This window comes from Micromys minutus (assembly GCF_963924665.1).
Source record: "Micromys minutus genome assembly, chromosome: 21".
Classification (NCBI taxonomy): domain Eukaryota; kingdom Metazoa; phylum Chordata; class Mammalia; order Rodentia; family Muridae; genus Micromys; species Micromys minutus.
In genome coordinates, this window is record NC_137956.1 from 50,947,319 (window position 1) to 50,971,900 (window position 24,582).

The window sequence follows — 24,582 nt, forward strand, 5'->3', positions numbered from 1 at the left end:
TATATTCATCTTTGGGCTATCCCAAGGGGAAAAAAAATCACAAATTATTTTAAAATATCCATTTTATTGGATATTTTATGTATTTACATTTCAAATGTTATCCCCTTTCCCAGTTTCCCCCTCCCCAGATTTATATTTTAAAATTATGTTCATGTGAGTGTGTGCCTACTTGCCAGTATGTGCCTGTACAGTAAGGTGCTCTGAGGACAGTAGTTACAAGCAGTTGTGGGGCTCCACATGGATGCCGGAAAACAAACCCATTCTCTATAGGGACAGTACGCACTCTTAACCACGAAGCCATCCCTCGAGCCCCCACCCCATTACATCTATCTATTTTAAAGACAGGGTCTCACTGTGTAGCTCTGGCTGGCCTGGAAAACTCCATGTAGATCAGGTTGGTCCAGCTCACAGAAATGCGCTTCCCTCCGACTCCCAAGTGTTGTTATGAAGGGCATGTACCATCGCGTCCAGCTCATGAGTATGTTTGAGAATATTTTTATGAGTCCTCAGCCCTCAATCACTTCAGAATGGATTCTAGGAAGCTCCCCCAGCAACCATAGTGGGTGGTAATGGTGTGTGTGCAATCCTAGTACCCCCACACGTGCTCTCAGGCTTCCCGTGTCTAGAGTCTGGCAGGGTGGGGTGCAGGTTAGGGTCAGCGCAGTGCCCACTTAGACAGCAGTTGGACTGAAGGGTCCAGTGATCCGCCCTCTCCCAGCGGCCACCTCCTGGGAGGAAGGGCTGGAGGGGCCATCACCTCTGCCTTGCGTCTCCGACTCCAGCTCTCTCCGGCCGGGATCTCACTTCAGGCTGCGGACCGCTCGCCTAGAGCCCCGTCCGGGCGGAATGACGCACTAATGGCCATTATTCCGAGGGGTGACTCTGCCTGGGCTCCCGCAGCGTCGGGCTGACCTTCCTAACCCGCGCCCCCGCCTCCGCGCGACGGGCGGCCCGCGCATGCGTGCCTGCGAGGCAGGGCGGCAGGGACGCCGAGCCCACGGTGGCGCGGCCCGGCCCTCGGGTCGGCCCAGCGGGCGGCCGACGCATGCGCGGGCAGCGCGGTCTTAAGGGCCGCTGCGGCCCGGGGCCGCCCAGTCGGCCTGTCAGCCGGCTTCGGGGTGAGCTCCTGCGCTTGCGCGGCGGCGATGAAAGCGATGGCGGAGGAGGAGGTGGACTCGGCAGACGCCGGTGGAGGGTGAGGCTCACCCGGGAAAGGGGGGGACGACGTGGGTCTCGTGCGCTCTGGCGACCCCGGGCGGCCAGCGGAGGGAAGGCGGGGAGGGAGGACGGCTGTCCAGGAGACCCGGAGCGCGGCGGGAGCCGGGCGTCGCCGGGGCGGGAGGAGGTGCGGGACTCGGGGCCCCGCGGGACGCCGACCGTCGGCGGTGCGCTCGCGTCCCACCCCGCGCTGTCCCGTGCGCTCCCGTGACTGGGCGGTCTGGCTTCACCAGAGAAGTCTGCTGTTGTTCCCGGCTGCAAACTTTGTGAAAGTTGAAGGGCAGATGTCTAACAGGAAGCCCTTAAGCTTTGTGTTTGGTTTCGTTTTGGTTTTGGAAACTGGGGTATGTCAGCTGGCTTGGAAATCTGTAGACCAGGCTAGCTTCAGATCGACAGAGAGACCCAATCAATCCTTTTGCCTCAGCCGCCCAGTGCTGGGATCACTGGTCTGACCCACCACACCCAACTTTTTGATAGACATACTAAGTTAGTCTTTTCTGTCTTTGAAACGTCGTGCCCTTGAGAGTAAAATAATGCTTGGTGGAAAAATGAAATTACTATGGAAATTAGTTCGCTGGTTCTCAAAGGCTCCCTGTATGGACAAGACTATACATCTCCTTTATAAATTAAATATCTTTATAGTTCTACTTCAGCTATTCGGAGACGCTTGCATGGGAAAGATAACCATAGGGGAAAATAGATTATGGTAACATGATAGCAAGTATTTTGGAAAGATATTGGGGGAGGGATATTTTGAAATATTAGAAACTAAATTCTCCCAAGTTTTGTTTAAGTGGTAAGTGACAAGTAGAGCTCACTGTTTTGGTCTGCTGTGGAACTTCCTGATTACATTGATATGAAATAGAGTGTCACGGGGTACAACTAGGACCTGGTGGTACCTTGTGCTTCCGTTAAACTTGTGAGGACATTTTCTGGCTCTGAGAATTCTAACTTGTGGGCCCTTTTGGTCTTGAGACTGTGAGGCTCAGGGATCCATAGCACGATGGTGACAGTGACAGGCTGGGGTGATGGCTGGAGGTCACTGAGGGCGAGACTGGCCACAGTCCCTAGGCAGAGGTAGACCGTTCTGGGGTTTTTGGCAGGACCCTTGGGCAGTATGGGACAACCAAGCAAGCAGAGAGAAGGCTCCTCCAGTGTGGTCTTGCTAATCCTAAAGTCTCCCCTGTGTGTAGATCTGACCACTCCCATTTTCATTCGGAACTGCCACTACCAAGTAGCAGAGCTAATTGGAACCTTCAGGTGTCTGTATGCAGCGATATTTCTGCTACTTCCCAAGGCGACTGGGACTGGTGGGATATTTGCCTACTGTTTTAAGTTCTTCAAGACATCTGGGCTCACATGGTGCCATAATTTGAGTCTGGTCTGAGTTTCTAAGAGGCTTCACATGTTGACACTGAATCCTCATTGAGAGGAACTGAGTAGTGGCAGTTCATAGAGGCAAGGCTTTGGGACCTGTCAGTCAGCAGAACAGAGTCCCGGTGATTGAACCCTTGTGGTTTTCTGAGAAGAGAAGGTGAATGTAGTGTATGTACAATGTTCTCGGCTCCCTGTGTCTTGCCATGTGATACCCTAGGCTGCCCTGGGATTATACCAGGAAAAGTCAGACACTAGAAGAAATCCTATTTTATACCTCCAGAACTATGATAAAAACACCTCATTTCTTTGTAACTTCATACAGATGGGGAGATGATATTAGTAAAGCAAGCTGCCGTCGTACAGCGTTTTGGAGTAGATAGTTCTTTCCCTTTGCGGCTCTTTGTGGAGACAAGTTTACTGGGGAGCTTTCAAAATCCTATCCTTTTCAGTTGCAATACAGTTGAGAAAGCCAAATATTCCAAGAATGGGGTAGATTTCTGCAGATTGCTTTAGTGCTAGCCCAGAGAGTTACATACTGGTGGAGTTCGGGTAAAGCCATCACAGAAATGCACCATTACAGAGCAGACCAAGAAACAGGTGGTTGGCAGAGCTTGCTGGAGTTGATCTGCACTGGCAGACCACTGCTGGGTTTTCAGGGATTCTACAACACCAGCTTCCTGAAACCAGCCACACTGCGAGTATTTACACCGTGCACAATCAGATTCTATTAAATAAGGCCAGATTTCTCCCCTCCCTCAGTTGACTTGCCAGCATCCTGCTGCATACAGGTTAAAGTCTCTGTATGTTCCTGTGCTTTGGAGATTAAAGAGTGAACTTCTTTATCTTACCTCCTAACACCTGCTAAGATCTATACATTTCTTCCTGCTGCTACTGCTCTATAATCCTTGCCCCAAGACTTCTTCAAAATTGTGAAATTCTTTAATGCCAATCCCAATGCCCATACTTATTTGACTTGACTTTTCAGACACACCATACCATACAAGCACATAGACACACACAGACACACACCACAGACACACACACACACAGTGACCTTAAGACCTCATATGATCACTGCACCACTGAGCTACCCCCCCCCAGCCCTCTGTGTCCTCTTCAGTGTTCTATAGTGAATCTCTTATTTAGACAGCTGACTCATTTGTTTACTATCTTAGCTAAGACCAGTAGTTAGTTTTATTAGGTTCTATTCTTTAAATTATTTTCTGAATACAAAAAATCCCTGAGAGTTTATTATAGTCCTTTTATTTTTTTAATTTATGAACAGTTCTTGAACCATCTTTTCCTTGAACTAAGATTGCTCTCTTCTGGACCGGAGTATAAGCTGTTTGTGTCTACTTTTTCACATTTAACATGTCTAGACCAAACTTTACTTACGTCTTCCTTTAAACAGTATAAAATGCACAGCTCGTTCCTCTATCCTCATTTTGAAGACAGTTGCATTCTTCTGGTTATCTACACTCTTATAAATAGCTTTTGTCAAATTTGTTTCCTTTATTATTGTCTCTGGATAACAAATCAATTATCAAGTCCCCAAAGAATCTAACAACCTTCCCTTTCTTGTTCCTCTATTACTCAGGTGCCACCTAGTTCAAAATATTCATGTTCTTTCCCGAGGTTTCTGTAAGGTTGGCAGCACACATTGCACATAGATCATTTTATTACTCCCTTTATCCAAGATGAACGGTCTTCTTCACACACAGTGGTTTTATACTTAGGGTTTGTCCCCAATTCGACTGCAAAGCCACTTGCCATTTGGAATCTGGAAATCCACTCAAACTCTGGAAAACCATATTTTCGTGCTTTCTAAACACAGTCCTTGCTTCCTGCCATTCATCATGGTTTGTTTTCCTTTGTTTTATGTAACCCAGAATTGATTGTCACATTCTTTCTCTAAGGTCATGGTATTTTGTATGTTGGTGTGATGCACACGTATGTATGTATATGTGTGTAAATGTTGCATGTGGAAGCATAGGAAGGACACCCAGTGCCTCTCTCTGGTATTCTTGCCTTACTCCTCACTAAACCTGAAGCTCCAAAGTCCCTTCATCTCACATAGATACTATTAATAATCAATAAACTTATTTATGTGTTTATTTTGTCAGCTCAGAACAAAGATTTTGTTTACTCTCATGTTTGGCAGAGTACAAAGGGGCTTTATAAAAGGTAATCCTCGAAAATTTCTTACTAAACCTTTAGCAGTATAAACATGTGCTGACATGAACACTGAGCTTACAAACCTGGTAGTTAATTATTCACACCTTAGGGGTGTGGCTTGTTCATATGGTATTCCAAATGTTTGTATTTGAATAGGACGACAATTAGAATCCCACACCTAAATTTCCCAGGGATATTGGAAATAGGATTCTATTTCTTGACCTTAGATGAACCAACCCTTTCCCCTCTGTTCCTGTACCCCAGAGTAGGTCTGCAGTCACAGACCAGCAAATACAGATGGCAATTCTGTGACAAAGAAACAAAGCTTATAAAATCAGTGTGGGCCACACAATCAAAATGTGTGCTACAGGACTCAAAGATGTGATCCATACTATTTAACACCTGTCCTGAAACGTTGTGTGTGTTAAAAGTAGCCCTGACTAATTGTTTTTAGTTAAACTTCATGCCCTTGATTGAGTTACAGAAAGTGTGGATAAACTCTTTTCAGAACTGACTTTAGGAGGTGCTGCTCCCACTTAGAGCAGTGACTTTGGATGCTTCCATGGACTGCTTCATGTGTGCCTGACTCTCCTGTGTGAGGGATGGGGAGAGATGCTATTGAGGGTATTCGTGGATGTGTTTGCTTGTGGGTATGCACACTCTTGGCTTTACAAGACAGTGCATTTCTATATTGCCTAGACTACTCTCAAAATCTCAATTTTTCTACTTCAGCCTATCAAATACTGGCTTTACAGGCCTGAGTCACACTACTCAGCTTTGAAAAAGATTCTAAATTAATATACAGGTGTCTCAGGGCAAGTGTCCTGGGTGTAATGGCCATTGATAACCTGAGTCCTTTAGACTTCATATATCTAAAAATGGATTCATCACTTAAATTGTACTTATATGTGACATATTCTTTCCCCCTTCACAATAGGATTTTAAATCTTTGTTTCCAAGAAAGGAGGCCTTTAGTTGTGTTGCCTTTCCAGTGTTGAAGTGTTTCATTCTTCTTTGATTGAAAAATTATTTCAGATGAATATGTATATTACCCCTGATTTGTATATTTATTTAAAAAACCCCAAAGCTTCATGGTTTCTTTGAATAAGAGACAATTCTTTGTGTAGATTACCTAACAGAGCACAGTAGTAAGCACATTCTCTGCTCTTCATTCTATCAGCAGAGAGATGAAGCTATTGTAAGCAAAATTGTAACATAACGAAGTCCTCTTTACTTATAACCTAATTAGAAATGTTACGTTAAGTGGCCAAAAGAGTGTGTGGAAATTGGCCAGGCTTCTGTATATTTTCTTCAGGATACTTTGAAATCTTTCACCATTTCACAATATTTATAGATTGTGCAATTCAGGTTTAGTAACACTATAGATAGTCAAATGTCTCAGAGAACAAAACAGGAATTACCAGGAACTTAAGTGTTCATGGCATGAGGAACAGATACATTGTTAGTGATAGTTACACAAAATTCGGTAGAAAGTTCAGGGGGAAATGCAGGAAATTAAAATCAAACTTTTTTTGTGTAAATATACTCTAATATGTTAATCACCACTACTTAGTTTTCCTAGGAGTTATCATTTTTAGTGATCAAGAATCTTAATTATTTTCTTTTTTAAATTAGATGCTTCAGGGCTTGTATCTTCTTTACCAAGAAGGTCAGTGCCCAGGTCATGGGGCTTTTAGAGAAAGCCTTTGGCACACACGGGCAAGCCTTCTCGGTGCTGTGTGTGTTTGCTTTGGGAACGTTACAATCTTCACGGTGAATGGACACACGAGCAAGCCTTCCCAGTGCTGGTGCTGAATGTGTTTACTTTGGGAACATTACAGTCTTTGCAGTGAATGGCTTTTCTTTGTATTGCATCTGATACTTCCATCTCCTCTGACATCAGGCCTTGGCAGTGGATGATAGTGCTTACTGATTATTGCTTAAATAGGTCATACTTTTCTTTTTTCCAACACTGTGGAGACAGCTATCTCTGTGTACTGGTCTGCAGATGGACCTTGTGGGTTTTTACCTTGTATCTATGACCTCAGAAGAATGTCTGAGTCTGACAGGCTTAGTTCCAGTCCCTACATGCTAAACTCAGGGAATGCCAGACAACTGGATGGCCTCAGAGACCCAGTGGAGAGACAGTCTCCTTGGAGATATAGTCAAGTTACCCTGCAGACAGAAGAGAGGAGTAGCCAAGTTTAACAGAGATAGCAGAAAAGTGTGAGGACTCCTGAAAGGTAGACATACTGCTTTTCACTCTTTATAGATGTTCCTTGGGAGCTGACGTGTGTGTGTGTGTGTGTGTGTGTGTGTGTGTGTGTGTGTGTGTGTATGTATGTGTATGTGTGTGTGTGTGTATGTGTGTGTGTATATGTGAGTGTATGTGTGTGTATGTATGTGTATGTGTGTCTGTGTGTATGTATGTGTATGTGTGTCTGTGTATATGTGTGTGTATGTGTGTGTATATGTGTGTATATGTGTGTGTATGTATATGTGTGTGTTTGTATGTATGTGTATGTGTGTGTATGTGTGTGTGTGTATATGTGTGTGTATGTGTGTGTGTATGTATATGTGTGTTTGTATGTATGTGTATGTGCGTGTATGTGTGTTTGTGTGTGTGTGTGTCTTACAGAGACAGAGTTAGGAGTCTGCTTCTGTGTTCCATCTCACCAGCCATCTGATTTAAGACAACCTGGATGAGAATGCTTTCTCACAGTTCTGTTAGGAATTACTTCAAATATGCTATAGAAACATATATGTAAAAACAATGACCTTCACTGATGAAAAGGTATCTATGAAAATATGAGATCTGCTATTGCCCCTTCTTTTTTAATATGACCCACTGGGATCACAAACACTCAAATGATCATTTAAAAACAAACAAAACCACATTACCTTCTTTTTTAAATATTAAAAAATTGTTAATAAATTTTAAAAGTTGCTTAAGCCTTACCATTCCCTAATTAGTTTGTAGATGGATTTGCGTACTCAGCAGACTAGTGCTAACATCTTACCTCAGCAGCTGGTCAGTGTAGCACTTTTGAGGGGTGCCCTGGTCTTCCTGACTTGTCAATGCATAAGTATGAACCTGGCATTTTAATGAAGGCCATTCAATACCAGATTATGTGGCTATGAAAACTTGACCAGATGTATCTGCTAATATTCTTGTCTTGATTCTTTCTGTGTATACACACGCATGCACACACACACACACAGAGGGAGACAGAGACAGAAAGAGACAGACAGACAGAGACAGATGGAGACAGATGGAAACAGAGACAGAGATGGAGACAGACAGAGACAGACAGAACCACTAACCCCACTAGGACATTTCATCTGAAGAAGAAAGTTAACTTTAAAAAGGAAGGGATGGCTCATATTAAAGACTAGCTACCCAGCCACCGTGCCTCTAGTCACTGTCTGCTGCTTGCTGAGGACTCCTTCCTGGATTCTCTCTGTCAGTACTCAGCTCTCTTTTGTTTTGAAGGTTCAGGACTGCCCTGTCCACATATGCACGTTGTTGTTACAGAGCCTGAGGCACACTTGTGCCCTTTGCCTCTGCAGAGCCCATCTGCCCTTCGTCATCACACTTGTGTCAGGCCAGTGGCTGCAGCCTCTAGTTCCCAGTCACAGCTCTCAAGTGCTCCTGTGCCCACCAGCAGTGTATTTAGCACTGGATATAAGGTCAGCCTTTGAGATGGGAGTAGGCAGATAAACATAAAAAAAAAAGAAAAAAAAAAAAAGGCACTGACTACTGTAACTGTAACGTAGCAGGGACTGACCACACCTCTACACCCTGTCGTCAGGACTAGTCTCTCTGAAAAAGTGAGGCATGAGGACCAAAGTAAGAGCTGAGCGAGCCTTAGAGATACTCAGTATAAAGTTTTGAGAGTGGTGAGGCAAAGCAAGAGAGAAGCTGGGTAGGAGCAGACTGCGTAAAGGATGAGGAGCCTGGGCCATCTGTAGACCACAGGCAACTTCTCAGGCATGTAGAGGGAGGTAATCTCCTGTAGACCGTAGGGATTTGGGGTCTTTCAGAAGTGAACTTAAAGTATCTACTTTTGTTACTACCTGTATATCCTTTATCCCGATGTGAACCAAACTCCAGCTTTCACTTCTGTGAACTGGGCCTAATTTGGACTAAGACTACCCTAAAGTGACCTAATCATTCATCAGACATTTGTCACTAAGTAACTGTTATAGAAATGCAATTTACAGGAACTGTAGGGAGAGCCTATGAAGTTTAGAAAAAGCCAGAGGTTGAGCATCCCTTCCCCAGCAGCCTGCTTCTTCGCTCAGATGGATTTTTCGTTTCTCTTGTTGCTTGCTTTATTCTGTTTGAAGTACAGGAATCAAACCCAGGGTCCCCACCATGCTAGACTAATGATCACCATGAACTGTGCCAGCCCCTGTTTGAATTTAGTGTGTTCTCGATCATGATGGTGGCACTGAGGCAAAACACCAGGAATCCTTATTACACCTTCCAAACCCTGATTAAATTTAGCCTGTTTCAGTTTTAAATATTCTTTGGCTAAATCTTCATGTCTTGGTCCCTCTTACCAGTGTTTGGTTCAGGCCCTTTTCTTTCATATGGAATTGATCACTTTTCAAATTCATTCTTCATTCCTCAAGAATATCTCACAACCATTACTGAGTCCTCGGCAGCTGCAGATGGCTGCTGAACTCCTGTATTGCATCAAATTACTGCGGTGAGGTTTTGGTCTGCTGGCTGGCCCAGAGCTGAGAGTCCGCCCACCTTGTAGTTGGCTCCTAAAGTGTTAGCCTGGCCTCTCACGTCATGTGTTGTCTCAGACCTGCTCTCCTTGTTCTCTTGGTGCTGCTCTCAGACAGGTGCGAGCTGTTCTCCTGGGCTGCGCCCTGCTGCCGAGGACGCTCCATCCTCAGTTAGACTGCTCTAGGCCTCTCTGGGCAGGTTGTGCCCAGGCCAGCAGCTCTTTGCACTTTTTTGTGATGTCTAAAACCATTTTCTTTGTCTTTCTGCCCTCTGCATGCTAAGAGAAGACTCTCTGGGAGTGGTGTCCCCTGCTCCTCTTCTTCCCTTTATTTTTAACTCTGTGATTATTTGGAATTTGACTGTTGTGCAGGATGAGATAGCCTTTGTCACTGGTGTCGGTACCTACCGCCTGTCCCACCGACCTGGCTTTTGCAGGATGCAGCAGTGAGAGTTGGCAAGAGCATGATCTTATTTATTTGTATTTTGTTTTTGGTGTTTTAGGTCAGGATGGCTGACAGGGTGGCTTCCTACCTGGTGTCCCACGTCTACATCACACCTTAAAGAAGCTGAAGAGAAAATGTTAAAATGTAAGGTTTTCCTCTTGTAAGTTTCAACTATTTACTAAAACAGGCCTACCATAGTGCATTGTCCAGAGCTGAAGATAGGACCCTGTGGTGTGTTAGCTGCTGGCCAAGAGCCTCTTGTTCTTCTGTTTCAGTGGCATGGGGTGAGGGAGGGGCAGTGTCATCAGCTTTCTGAGTCTTAGATTCCTGTTAAACTCTTACAGTAGTAAGATCCCAGGGAACATTGTTTATGGACTATAATTATTCATATTTATTAGTACAATTAAATTTGAATTGAAAAATTTTGTTGTTTTGAAAATAATAGTAATAAATATTCCATGTTAAAAGAATATGTTTATAAAAACATGTCTACCTCCCAAAAAATGTAATTAGAGGAGTAGCATTGTTTTCAGGGCACAGATCTCTGTGATGAGCAGATTTGTACATTTGTTTCTGTGTACTCACTTGTTGTGCAACTGGGAAAACACCAGTGGAACACTCGGGAATGAGAGAAGAAGGGCAGACATGGGGAGGGGCAGGGGACAGAGATCTGATGGCTCAGACCATGTAGTGTGATGGCTCTGACCATGTAGTGTAATGGCTCAGACCATGTAGTGTGATGGCTCTGACCCTGTAGTGTGATGGCTCTGACCCTGTAGTGTAATGGCTCTGACCATGTAGTGTGATGCCTCAGACCATGTAGTGTGATGGCTCTGACCCTGTAGCGTAATGGCTCAGACCATGTAGTGTGATGTCTCTGGCCCTGTAGTGTAATGGCTCAGACCATGTAGTGTCATGGCTTAGACTATGTAGTGTGATGACTCACACCATATATTATGATGGCTCAGATCACAAGTACTTTTGCAGAGGACCAGAGTTTAGCCTCAGCACTCATGCCAGGTGCATCACAGCCACTTGTGACTTCATTTCCAGAGGATCTGATACTTCTGTTCTCCATGGGCACCTGCACCCATGTGTATGGTACATGAGTGTCCACATGTTTACCCAAATGATTAAAAAATTATATATATTATATAATAATATAATATATACATATACATACATAAACATACACACACATACATACACACACACACACACACACACACACACACACACACACACACATATATATAAGCTGAGGACCAAACCCAGGGTTTTGCACTTTCTAGGCAAGCAGTCTACCACTAAGCTAAATCCCCAACCCTCAAATAAAATATTTTTTAAAAAATGGCAAATAAAGCTTTAATGCTTTTAAAGACCCTCACAGTGTGCCCAAAGTATATACTTGATTACAGATTCTTAGTGTTCCAAAGTCTTATTAGTGGACCATAATCTAGCCTGGAACCAAGTCTGGACCCAGACTGCTGTGAAGTGTTACCAGCTCTTGGGCAAGTTACCTTGCTCAGCTTCCCCTTCCTGAACTATGAAATGAGGGTGGGGCGCTCCTTTCCATCCCTTTTGACTGTCCTGTTCCTTAAATCCACATTCATTCTGGCACGGGAGCCTGTTGTTTTCTCTTATGAGCACTGAAATTGATCCAGACTTCTGGTGTTTATCATAGTTTTCTCCTGCTGATGGAATCTACAGGGGTTGGTAAAGCAAAGGCCTCCTATATGTGATGATTAGATTTGTTTATGCTGATGTCTGTCTGCACCTGTTTATCGCCTCTTTACTTTCTTGTTTGTACATTTGGCAATTTCAGAGTAAATAACCGTAACTGGTTTCATTATTATGAATGGGTAGATAGTTCTTTGGTATGGGTTTTAAATCAAAATGAATTTCTATTCCATGTACTTGGATAATGTTGCTATTTTCACTGTGGTTTGCCTAATCACAAAAGAACTTTTGTTAGGTTTATTAAAATTGCCACATGCCCAATGTGTGTGCCCAATGTCTATCTGAGAACTCGCCTTCCTTTGATGTCAGACCTGAATATAAGTGAACATTTGGATGAGCTCTCTACTAGGTTGTACAGATGATTTTTATGGGAATTTCTCAGTCTTGTTTTAAAAGCTGAAGAGATTTGGCTTTTTGCAAATCATGGATCACCTTCTTTTCTAAGTGAGGGAATTTCTTCCCAATTAAGGGCAGGGCATCTGTTAAAACTCAAATGTGCACAATGTACATAGAACCTAAGGTTAGTTCTTTGACTAAAGAAAGAGATATGTGGCTGTCCATATTCTGTCTGTTGTACATGAATATGCACAGATAATTAAGGACATTCCTAGAGTAGCTTTTCAGTTGATAATTTAATATAAATCAACTTTAGTTTTATCTTTGATCAATTTGTGGGGTTTAAAGTATTTAGTTATATGGTATTTTGAACAAAAGGGTTTTGATTTAGAGAACTGTATTTTTTTTTTATTCTTGTCAATTGCTTGAAGTCAGGTTGCCTCATGATGAAGTGTTCATGTCATGCCCTGTGATTCCTTTTTTCCACTAAGCTTTAAAATGACCTAACTCTCCAGGTGTGTGTTTACTGTAGATACAATTAATCCTTCTCCAAGTTACTGATAACTTTCCACGATCCTTTCAAGTTTAACCTCAGTCTCAGATGCTAATCTGTCAAGTGCCTACTGCAAATTCAAGATGGTGTTCTTTTGTTATTGTGTGCAAAGCTAGAGTTCCTAAAATAATGGGTTCAGTGACCACCAAGTTCTTCTCCAGTACTAGGCATGCAATAAATACCCTCAATATGCTAGAGTGGAAAGAAGTCAGGAGGTCATATGACTTGAGGCTTGTTTAAGGTGAGTCTTCCCACGCAGTTAAAACACATGGTCATTTAGATGTGTTTGCTCCTTTTAGGGGTTGATATGATAAGACCTAATAGCAGGACTAACAGTTACTCACTGGTTTTTCTCTGAGAGCACTCAAGCAGTGGAACTGAGCAGAGCCCCTCTGTCTTCACCAGGTGTCCCCTGCACTTACAAGAAAGAGCCTGTGCGCATATCCAATGGAAACAGCATATGGACGCTGATGTTCTCGCACAACATTTCTAGTAAGACACCACTTGTCCTCCTTCATGGTTTTGGAGGAGGCCTTGGACTTTGGGCTCTGAATTTTGAAGATCTAAGCACCGATAGGCCTGTCTATGCCTTTGATCTATTGGGCTTTGGAAGAAGTAGTAGACCGAGGTTTGACAGTGATGCGGAAGAAGTGGAGAATCAGTTTGTGGAGTCCATTGAAGAGTGGAGATGTGCCCTCAGGTTGGACAAAATGATCTTGCTTGGACACAACCTGGGAGGGTTCTTGGCTGCTGCTTACTCACTGAAGTACCCATCAAGGTAAGTGTCAGCAGCAGACAGGAGGGCCACCCTATGTTAGTCTGTGGTTCCCACTCTTGGTTGTTACTGGTGAGCCTCACGGGTAGACATTCTTTTACAAGACCTGATAGACAAACGTCAAACGCCACAACTGGTAAGCACTTTTGTAGCTAAAAGAATGAAATCAGATTTTCTTGTGTGTGTGTGTGTGTGTGTGTGTGTGTGTGTGTGTGTGTGTACACACACACAAATATATAAATAGTATATATATACACTATATGTTGACAGGATATTATGTTTGTTATTTATAATTATGCAAGATTTAATGTATAAGCTTTTTAGAGACAGAGTCTCACTGTGTAGCTCTGACTGGCTTAGTATTAAATCTGTGGACCGTGATGGCCTCCAGTTCTCAGGGATCTGCTTCCACTATGTCCCAAGTGCTGGGTTAAAGGGCCTGTATACCTCACTTGGCGGAATGTATAACTTTAAGCCATCAGTGAAAGTACCATGGTGTTATTGCTTATTGTTACAATTAAGCCTTTGGGCCTGTCAGTCTTTTCCAGGCTCTTCACTGTTACAGTTGTTACAGTGGGAAGCCAGAGAGGTCTCTGAGACTGAACAAGTCTATAAGCTGTGAACTGTAGCCATCTTCATGTATGCCTTCCCTGGTTTGACTGTATCATTCCCTAAACTTTTTCATTATAGACCTTTTAAAGAAATAATTATTTTAGAGACAGGATCTTGCTGGATGCTAGACTGACTCTAACTCACTGTGTAACCCATGTTGACCTCAAGCTTAAACTTCCTGCCTTTTCTCCCTGAGCAGTACTGTCGACTTAACCCATTGCACTCAGCTACACCTTTTTTTCAGTCCTTGAATTAGTAGGTGTTTTACTTTAGAATCTTTTTACTTTTTTTTTTTTTTTGGTACTGTTTTCTATGATATTGCTGTTTTAGTAGGAGTCACACTAAGTCCAAAGAAAATAAAAGAAAAAGTTAGCTTTGCTTTGAGCCTTCTTTATACAGAAGAGAAGAATATTAGTGTTTTTGTGTTGCTGATTTTTTCCCACTGAACTGTGTTTTAAATCTAGAATTACAGAGACCATGGACATTGAAGACTGTGGGTGAGACATGGGACGGTCACTTCAGACTGTCTGAATCCACCATGGGGCCACCCTGTTGCACAGCTGCAGGTGTGTGGCCTGCACAGCACTGGACACTGGGACAGTGTGCTGTGTCTTAACTCCTCCACAGGTCCTCATAGTGAGAATTTTGGTTTCTTTAAAGAAACAAATATTATTAAGAATGTGGTTTTTCATTTCAATCCTGTGTGGGCTGTGGGGCTGCCTCAGATTGGCCACAGCAGCTGACTGATTTGACTCATGCTCTAGCATGGGCTTGACTTTGCCAGCTGCAGATGGTTTCTGTGAGTGTGACGTTGGAATTCTGGGGACTTTTCAGAGGGTGTATAAATGCCAGGGCCTGAGAGGCGTGGTTGTTGGTTGGTTATTAGTTGTTGGTTGTTGTTGGTTGCGGTTTGTTAAGCAGTTGTGTACAAAGAAAAAACAAGAAATTAGATATCCCGACTGCGAAGATAAAACTTGCTCCAAGGAACTCAACACCCCCTAATAAACAGGAAGTAGTCCAACAATGTTGGCCCTGTCCCGACCCCTCACTTTATCCAGGGATCTCTGTTCTTTCCTCTCTATCCTTTTTCTCTTTTATCTAAGGTTAGGGTGTCAAGAGGGTAGAGAAGGGCAGAAGAAAGAAGAACACACAGGGCAGCCAAGGAAGCCGCAGCTTCTTCCACAGATTTGGTGTGCAAACTTGAGGCTTTGTACTGGAGTTTTCTGGTGGCTTCAGAGTTCCTTATATGCTTGACAGTGATAGCCTTGTCAACCAGAAGACCCTAAGACCAAAACCTAAGACAAAACAAAACCAACCAAATCAACAAAACAAAACCCCAATAAAACCCACTTTTTTTCTTACTAGGCATTTTAAGGCTAGTCTGTGATTGTATCATACTCATAGTGACAAAACTTAGTGATGCTTGTGGGAAAGAGATAAAGGAACATAGTTAAGACAACCGCTGTGAGAGGGTTGACTCCGTTGGTGTTTAGTCAGCTGCCATGATGTGAGTTATGGCATCTCTGGATGAGGCCGATGAGACAGATCATCCAGCTCTACACCGTAAACTTGTAACCATTTAAAGCTGGCTGCTGTTTAGGAGAGCTGGTGAACTAGTCATTGGCAGTAGTGAAATGCTCTGAAGAAGCAGAGCCTGGCGAACACTTAAGAACCATCTGTGCAGATGCCTCCTATAATTACATTAGTGGGTTAGCATTCATGGTCACACACAGGAGAACTGTTTGCTGCTTGAAGGGTCTTGAGCTGCTTTCCCATGTGGAGAGCAAAGCAGGCCAGTGCGGGTAGCCAAGATACTTGGCCCTTCCTCTCAGGTGGATTTTCTTTTGTATTTCCTTCCTTTGCAAAGAAATGTCTGTGTTACGGGTATTTTGCTATAGTGAAGAACATACGATAAAAACTTAGAAGGTGGTTCATGAGCTATGTATGTACTATGGTACAAACCTGCTGTCCCAGGACTTAGGTAACAGAGGCAAGCAGGGCAAAAATTGGAGATCACTTTGGAGCACACAGATCCCGTCTCAAAAGGAGCAGCACAGAGATCCATTGTAGGTTATGATGAAGAAGCTAGAACTGTCTCCACTAATAAGAGATTGGGGATGATACTATCTCAAGCGAGTTCCCACTGCCCTTGCCTGACTGCTTCCTGACAATGCAGACCTGGGCTGAGCGGCTCCTGGATGCTCTTAAGAACAGCTTTTGCGCTTGACCTGGAACTGGAAGTGCTCTGGTGTTTTCTCCCCAGTGGTGTGGCACTAACAGGAAACACCCAGGGCTGCCTCCAGTTTGAGAATGCTCCTTTGTGTAGACTGGAGTTCCTCCTGCTCATCTTCCTTGTTCCTTCTTTGTTTCAAGGAGGCCCTATAGATTTCCTGGTGCACTTTAGTTCTGGGATTGTTTGTTCTGGTCATGCCATTCTAGCTGGCAGCTGAGGGAGCTTGTAAAAGTCAGTGTGTGTAGTCATCTGCTCGTGCAGACAAAGCAGGTCTCGCCCCAGTCTGTCAGTGAGATGGACCTATTGCTTTGCCTTTAAAGGTGTAGGCTGTTGATTGCTGCAGACTGAAGCAAACTCTGTTCACTCCGGTTGAGAAGAATGTCTGTGTCAAGACTGACGGGCTGTCCTCTTATTTCTGCTCCTCTGGCTCTGCTCTTCCTGTAGTTTTATCGCTCTCTGGTTCTTGAGGAAGATGTTCAGTAGGATGGCTCAGGCGCGCTGTCTCCTCAGACTCCTTCTCTACCTGTTTGTGAGCTGACAGTCCTGTCAGGGTGGGACTGGTATACTAGCTCCTGTCAGTTATCTGAGCTCTCAGGAGGCAGGAAGGCAGGGGAGCAGGACAGATCTGCAAACAGTGTCTCCAGAAGAAAACAAAGAAGATACGACTTTAAAGTTCTCCAGTGATCCTCTGTGGGGTAGATTATGTTTGACAGTTGTGCTTAGTGGATACTTAGCCTTGGTAGCCACCAAGTACTTTGCATGGTCTGTTGTATTCAGAAGGACTACAGTGACAAACAAGGAAATTATTTTGTGAGGTCTTTTATGTGCAGCTAAAGTGGGTGCAACCTAACTGCATTTCTGATGTTGGAGGCTTTGAAAATTTATTTTCAAACATTTTTGCTATACATCTCGTGAAGAATGTATATATGTGTGGGGAATGTTCATACTTGTTGTGTTTTTCAGTTCCAAATACTGAAAATAAATCTCATTGGCTTTCAGGACGGTGGCCATTCCCTCCCTGAATGTCCTGTCTGCCGCGAGGTGGCATCCCATCAGGTCTGCTCCTGTCTCTGGCATGCCTTTCCCGCTCAATGAATTTGAAGGAGCCTTCCATTTTGTTTTAAGAAAAAAAAAATTTCTGCTCTTTTTTTATACACTGAAAATACTTTTAAAGTCTTAGGTTTGAAACACACGAAGTAAGCGCATCTGTCCTGTACCATTAACCCCCTCATAGCCATGTTGCTGTTCCCCAAATGGCCTCAGGGCTACAGTTTAGAGCACTGTGCTGAGCTGGCAAACAAAATGTACGATTCTGTTGCTGTGGTGCTCTCAGGAACGAAGCCTACCCAGTGGATTGTCCGCTGTGAGCGCACTAGCGTGGGAAATGAGGTTCAGCTTACTCGGCATTGACAACCATTGCACACTAGTGCGTGTCTACTGCCTCAGTGTCCTTCCGTCTGCAATGAGAGCTTAGGCTGAGTTTTCTCCATGGTCCTGAGCTTGTTCTTTGGGGCTATGCTTTAAATTTTTCTACTGGAAAAAATACCAAGTAAGAATTGTTAGTCATCCTCACGTGTGCTGACAAAAATAATGAAGCATTTTTATGTGGGGAATAGAACGTGGACAGTTTTCAGTTGCTTTGCCACTGCCTTAGTTATGACTGGGGAGACCATCAGTTGTCATCTCACTAGGGGTAGCCTGGCAGCAGGTGACTGCATTGCTTACCGTTGAAAATGCCTTTGTGTCGGGGGTGGGATCTGTTCTTCAGTTACAGTTTATGATGGATGGAAGGCATACCAGTCACATGGTAGCAATTCCCATCTGTGATTTTTCTTTACTAGGATAAGTTTCATGACAGAATTACACCCATTAATGGTGTGATGAGTCTGTTTGTATGAAAGTGGAATGAATAAGTTGTCTGGAAATGGATTAGGAAGAGGGAGTATGGCTAGTGTGTCACGATGTCATGGTGGAATAGATAAACATGTTCTTTTTACCAATTTCAGGCTCCTAAACCAAAATATATATATTTTTAGCCCAGGTTATATTATTGTCATAGTTGTGGGGAAATCCTAACTTGCCTTAAAATTTTAGAATTTTCATAGGAACTTAACTGCTGTGGTATTTGAGGCCATTTCATAAATCTAAAGTTGATCTCCATCTTTTCTGTCAGCCTTGAGATGCATAGAGCCACACTGTGAGTGGTCAGTGGTGGGTGTCACCTGCACTGTCCCCTCCTTCCTCCTCTTTCTCTTTTCAGGAAACATAGTTACTTTGGTGTCTCTGTTGCTCTTGAGTGTCAACACAGCAAAAGCATGTTTTTGCCTGATTGACGAGTAGTCTTCCCTTTAAGGTTCAGTCTACCCTGAATTTGTTTACTTTTAGCCCTTTGCAGATAAAGGGTGAATTTGCCAAGTGAACTTAAATCAGTTTTTTCCTTAACAGGGTTAGTCACCTCATTTTAGTAGAGCCATGGGGTTTTCCTGAGCGACCAGATCTTGCTGATCAAGAGAGACCAATTCCAGTTTGGATCAGAGCCTTAGGGGCAGCACTGACTCCCTTTAACCCCTTGGCTGGCCTCAGGATTGCAGGACCTTTCGGTGAGTGTTCGTGTTCTGGGAAATACAGTGTTTATCGACACTAGAGGAGTGAGTAATTCCTCCACTCAGGCTGGGACAGGGCGACATCCCTCATGAAAGCCATTGTTAGCTCAAAGTGCCTCCTAATGTCACAGAGCAGCCCTACTTACTGTAGGGCCCTTGTGTGTGGCTGCTCAAGTGGCCACTGTGACTTCCTGTTAGTACAAAAGAGTCTGGTTCCACATGTCAGCTCAGGAAACTATGAAGATTCAAAATACAATGTTCACAGAACACCTGTTGCTTCTCTGCTGTCCTGAGTTGAAGCAGCATAGAACAGGGCTCATCTGTTTCCTGTTCACCATTGTCAGCCAAAGTCACAACAACCCACAGCTCTTACTTCTTCTCCTGTTCCTCTAATATGTGCCAACCTGAGTAACAACGTGGAGCCAGTCGCTGTCCTTGAGAGGGAGCTTTTATATTGTAAATCACTACAAATAATTAGCTAGTAGAGACAGAGGGAAATGCTGGGGATAAGGTAGGTCTGACACGGGGAGGAACAAAGCATGCTGGCCTCTGTGGTGATCATTTGAGAGTTAAGCAGATCCCAAAACCTATCTGATGGGCTGTGGAGCTGACCAGTGTCCCCGTTATAAAATACTTGGGTTTCTTCTTTCCTCCTCTGTGTTGATGTGATGGAGAGTAAGACCATCCTTTGTATGAACATTTTGGGACTCTGGATTATTTATTTACTTTGGGTATTTACTTATTTTGAGTGTTATTGTTTAGACTCTCAGCTCCAGTGCCTTACCCACAGCCACAGGAATTTCCTTCCCTATGGGCTTAGAAGATGATGATCTGAGCTCTCACTTTGTCTCCGTACATGTGTTGAGAGTGTTTCTAGCAATACACAACTAAATATCTGATGAACAGCTTAAACCAAGGGCCCCTCACTAATTCCCTAATGCAAAGTCTAGGGTAGGGGTGGCTCTAGCATGTCTAGTAGCTTTCTTGGTGATGTTTGTTCCTGTTTCTATGTCTCTGATGATGATAATTCTCAATTTGACACAGGGTCTCACTATGTAGCCCCAACTGGCCTGGAACCCAAAATATAAATCAGGCCAACCTCAAATTCACAGAGATCCACATGTCACCTGGCTTTGTCTTCTGAGTGGTAGGATCTAAGGTTTATCCCACCATCCTGGCCTATGTCTGTGACCCTTTTAATAGTCTGGAGTCCTAGAACAAACATTTGTGCCACAAGAGGCCTCTGCTTTTCTTCCTGGTTCCCTGAGCCTTGTTCCATCAGTATAAGCTTCCCAAACAGAGTTCTCAGTTTATCTTAGGGGAAAAACCCTATATATTCCATATATGTCCCAGTGTGCTGACTTAGACTTTAACATATTGCTACTATGTTATTATGGGGTGAAAAGAAATCAAGCTAATAAGATGATTTTATGTTGAAGCTGCTTTATTCGATGACCTCACTTGAAAATTCATTCTTACAATAACAAGTTGAAGGAAATTAACATGGTTAGCTTGTAAAGCTCACCTGTAAGTCAGTGTAACACACCCTTCGGTTCTTTCATCTCTCCTCAGGGAACTTCAATGCAATGTTCAGGATGTATACTTTTCCAATATATTTAAGACATGTATAGATGTGTATACATAGCACTTACTGTATAAACAAATACTCTCTGATTCTGTGAGTAAATTATAACTTAGACGATATGTGTTATTTCTGTCAACAGGGTTAAGTCTAGTGCAGCGTTTGAGGCCTGATTTTAAGCGGAAGTACTCCTCTATGTTTGACGATGACACGGTGACAGAGTACATCTACCACTGTAATGTACAAACCCCAAGGTAAGGCTTGTGGTTCTGAATCTTCTTTCTCATTTTTATTAGTTCTTTGAAAGTTTTATACAAGCTTTTGATCATATTTACTTTCCCCCAACTACCCCATTACTATCGCTCTTCCCCTCTTACCCAGCTTTGGGCAAAGTCTGAAGATGTGAGGCACTGGGAGGGCAAAGGCCTGAGGTTCCTGGGAGGAACCTCAAGAAGAGATTGTGATTCAGGGATATTTTTGTTTCGTAGGGAGTTTGAAGCCAGCAAGTACGATACTCCTGAGCTCAGTTTAAGTTCTGCCTCAGTGGTTCCAGGCTGCATCCCTGACAAGTGCTGAGGCAGTGCTAGCATAGCCAGGCCAGGGCGGTGCACAGTGCACTAGAGGCCAACCTAGGGCCAGGCTAGAACTCACACAGCTTCTCGTTCCTGTGTTCTCCCCCTCCAGCCCTCCCTGTTGGCAGACTGGACCCATGAAAATCACTGGTAGGTGGAGCTGCAGTGGCAGTCTGTCTGCACAGGAGAGGGGCTGCAGACTGGGTCCTGAGAGACTGCAGTTTTGAGAATGGCTGGCTGGTCACTTAGATCTGTCTTCATCAACCTGTTCAGCAGCTTCCGGGGCTTCTGCAGAGCATCCATTATTCCAGTTTCAGTTTCTTTGAATTAGTTACATTATACTACAGCCTTGTTTACTTGACAGCAGTAATGTGTGGATCCCCCAGACATTATCTATGTCTGTGACCCTAATAGTAAATAGTTTAAGCAGATTGTTTTTTATCCTGGGAAAGCCAAATATGAGTGTGTTTTAACAGGTGAGACTGTAGTACAAACTCATCCCCAGGATCACTCAGTGTGGTTCTCTCTCTGTAGTGGTGAGACGGCTTTCAAAAACATGACGATTCCTTATGGGTGGGCAAAGCGGCCAATGCTTCAGCGGATAGGTGGCTTGCACCCTGACATTCCAGTGTCAGTGATCTTTGGTGCACGATCCTGCATAGATGGCAACTCTGGCACCAGCATCCAGTCACTGCGGCCGAAGTCATACGTGAAGACAATAGTGAGTATGGAGATGACTTTGGTTTCCTCAGGGTTGTGTGTGTGTGTGTGTGTGTGTGTGTGTGTGTTACTCACTTGAGGTTTCCGGGCTGGGCTCCATTCAGAGCCCCATTCAGAGACTGATGTCACAGGGCTTTGGGCGGGGGTTGAGCCTTGCACATTTTGATGTCCCAGTAGTGAATCACCTTTCTGAGGCCTTCCCAGCCTCTCTGGAGACACTGAAAGACTGGTTCAGAATCAGATAGGCTCACACCCACTTCCCAGTGCACTACTCACTTCCCAGTGCACTACTCACAGCTGTGGTTTTCTGGGTCCTGCACTGGCCCTTCAGTTTAGTGTAATTTCTGTTGACTCTCAGGTGGTGGAATTAAAATTCAGGAGGTTTCCCTGTTTATCTCAAAGCCTTCTGATAGAATCCTGATTAGTTTTTGGAGGGTCTTACCTGTGCTTTTAAGAGTGCAATGGCTCTTGGTTCTGAGGTTGTGTGTGTCAGTGCTGCTTTCTCACCTGCATTAACTTTCCTTCCTTTCCCAGGCTATCCTTGGGGCAGGGCATTATGTGTATGCAGATCAGCCAGAAGAGTTCAACCAGAAAGTCAAGGAGATCTGCCACACGGTAGACTGAGCACTGAGTTGTGCAGGCGCACCCATGACCAGTGCTGTTCTTGAGCAAGACCCACAACCACAGGAAGAGTAAGAAGTACAACCCAAGAACCAGGGCTCTCCTGGACTGGACTCTGCACTTTTCCACATTTAAACCCGTGAGTGCCTTCAAGAAGAATGGCCTTCCTTTTTCCTACACAAAATTAAAATACACCAGACTCTCCCAGTTTATAGAGGCCTTAAATAAAGGTTGTCCTTCTGATATACTGAAAAATTGTGATCTTTGAGCTGAGACTTTCTCATTTCACCTGACTGCTAGTTAGGTGCTTTCACACTGTAGTGGCTCCCAGCTTGACCAGCCACTCCTGGCCTGCTGTGTCAGACGCTGTGAGCCGCCCTTTGTTCTCTTTGCATGTATCTGCCACCTCTAACAACTAGCATAGTTATTAACCAAGTGTTTTTATGTAAAAAGACTTCTATTTAATATACTTCATTTTTGAGATGGAGTTTAGAATATTTCATTTTGAAATGGAATGAAAGGATAGGTTTTGATGTAAAAATGGGAGTCGATCACTAGCATTAACTTTCCTTGTTTTCCTGTTTTACGATCAAGGCTGCAAAGCTGTGTTCAGCATTTTAAATGTGTTCCATGGGGACATACAGCTTACAGCAGCACAGTTCCTGGGAGCCTTCTGTGTGTAATCTATAGGGTTCTATGAGAACATATGCATAGACCCAGCAGTTCTGGCACTGAGTAGCCTGAACCCGAAACCTGTCCCTTTCCTTCCCAGAATTCCCAGGAACCAGGATCTAGTGAATGAACAGGGCCTCCTCACAGGTATATTAAGTCTGTTGCCTCTTGGTAAACTAAGTCACACTGTGTTCTCATGAAATCCAACTTATATGGTGCTTAAACTGAATTACATTTTGCCACTAACAATTAAAAATATGTGGTGCTGTTATGTCTCATGGCACCAGAAATGAGATAAAACCTGTGTTTATTTTTATTGAATATTATGTTAATCTAATCACTTATATACTTGAAGTAAAATTATGTAAAAAATCTATAATGTTGCTGGAACTGTTTGGCAGAAACCACCATTGAATTTATAACTTTGTGACAGTTTTAAAATGAAAGAAAATCTGAAACTATGAAAAAGCTCCATGTAGTAGCTGGATACAAGAAAGCCTTCTGTGTAGAGAACGGAGAACAAAGAGGGTTGTTGTCAACATTGTCCAGGAGGAAAGCAGAGCACACAAAGAAAAACTAGACATTAAAGATCATGGCTTGATGATTTGGGCTGTTACATTTTTAGTGGATAAACAGGACTTTTTTTTTTTTTGAAATTGTGAAATTATGTTAGTTAATTAACTTCTGGAAAGATTAACTCCATACTATCGGAGAATGTGTAAATCATATTGAAGCGAGACAAGCAGCTTCCCCGTGATCTTTATCTGACTCATTAAAGGTATTAGGTTAGTACAAGAAGCCACCATGAGACCAGAAGGGCTTGTTCCTACCACCCTGAGAATAAGTAGCCATTTTCCTCTAGTTAGTGTTTGGAGTGGGCTTTGGGCAGGACTCTTGCCTGAGCTTTGCAGCCTCATCAGTCCTCGGCCCACCCAGACAAACTGACTTCCTACTGACTCGCTTTGCTTGGTTGGAAACATGTGAAACTTCTTAAACATTACATTCTCCTTGGTATGTGTGATTTTTGTAAAGACTGAAGTAGTCAAGTTTATAATCTTTGAATTCTTGAGAACAGTGGTTGCTAAATATCTTTCCTTGTAAAAGGTCTCTTAGCTATCTTTGATCTTTGCTAAGTTATTTTACAGAATAAACTCAACAGTGCTAACACCAGTGGGTGAGCTGTGTGTTTTCTTGAGTCTTTGGCAAGGACCCACGGACACTGTGGTCCCGAGGGTGGCTGCTCTGTACTGTGCAGTTCTTGTGGCAGTTGGGGCAGCTTCACTCCCGCCACAGAAGTCCTCGAAAAGCTCCTGTTCCCTTCATGGCAGGCTCATCCCGCAGGGTGAGAACTCCATTCATGTGTTTCCTTGATTGAGCAGCCGCACCAGGTCCCAGAACACTGTATAAGAAATAAGAAGCCTAGAGAGTAGTGTGGAGGAGGGGAGGCAGGCTTGGTAACAGCTACAAGCCACAAGTCCAGAGAGCTGATAAAGGCGGCATCTCACTGATGGGAGACATGTGAACTAGTACAAATGTGAGAAGTAAGGCCAGCCACAGTGCCCCATGTGCAGGAATAAAATCTGCATCAACAACCCACTCGGGAGAGAGC

General features: G+C 43.7%; 1 protein-coding gene across 3 annotated transcripts; it reads left to right on the forward strand.

The window, feature by feature from the left end:
• Positions 1–1,056: 1,056 nt before the first annotated feature.
• ABHD5 (abhydrolase domain containing 5, lysophosphatidic acid acyltransferase) lies at positions 1,057–24,133 on the forward strand. 3 transcript variants are annotated; one of them, XM_080934223.1, is made up of 7 exons: positions 1,057–1,195; positions 10,013–10,098; positions 12,989–13,361; positions 18,649–18,803; positions 20,531–20,642; positions 21,495–21,681; positions 22,215–24,133. In XM_080934223.1, the coding sequence occupies exons 1-7, from the start codon at positions 1,146–1,148 to the stop codon at positions 22,302–22,304; spliced, it is 1,053 nt and encodes a 350-aa protein (XP_080790349.1). In that variant the 5' UTR covers positions 1,057–1,145; the 3' UTR covers positions 22,305–24,133. The 3 variants fall into 3 exon arrangements, with proteins under 3 accessions (XP_080790349.1, XP_080790350.1, XP_080790348.1); XM_080934224.1 differs by lacking the exon at positions 21,495–21,681 and having other exon boundaries at positions 1,079–1,195; XM_080934222.1 differs by lacking the exon at positions 10,013–10,098 and having other exon boundaries at positions 1,106–1,195.
• The last annotated feature ends 449 nt before the right edge of the window (positions 24,134–24,582 follow it).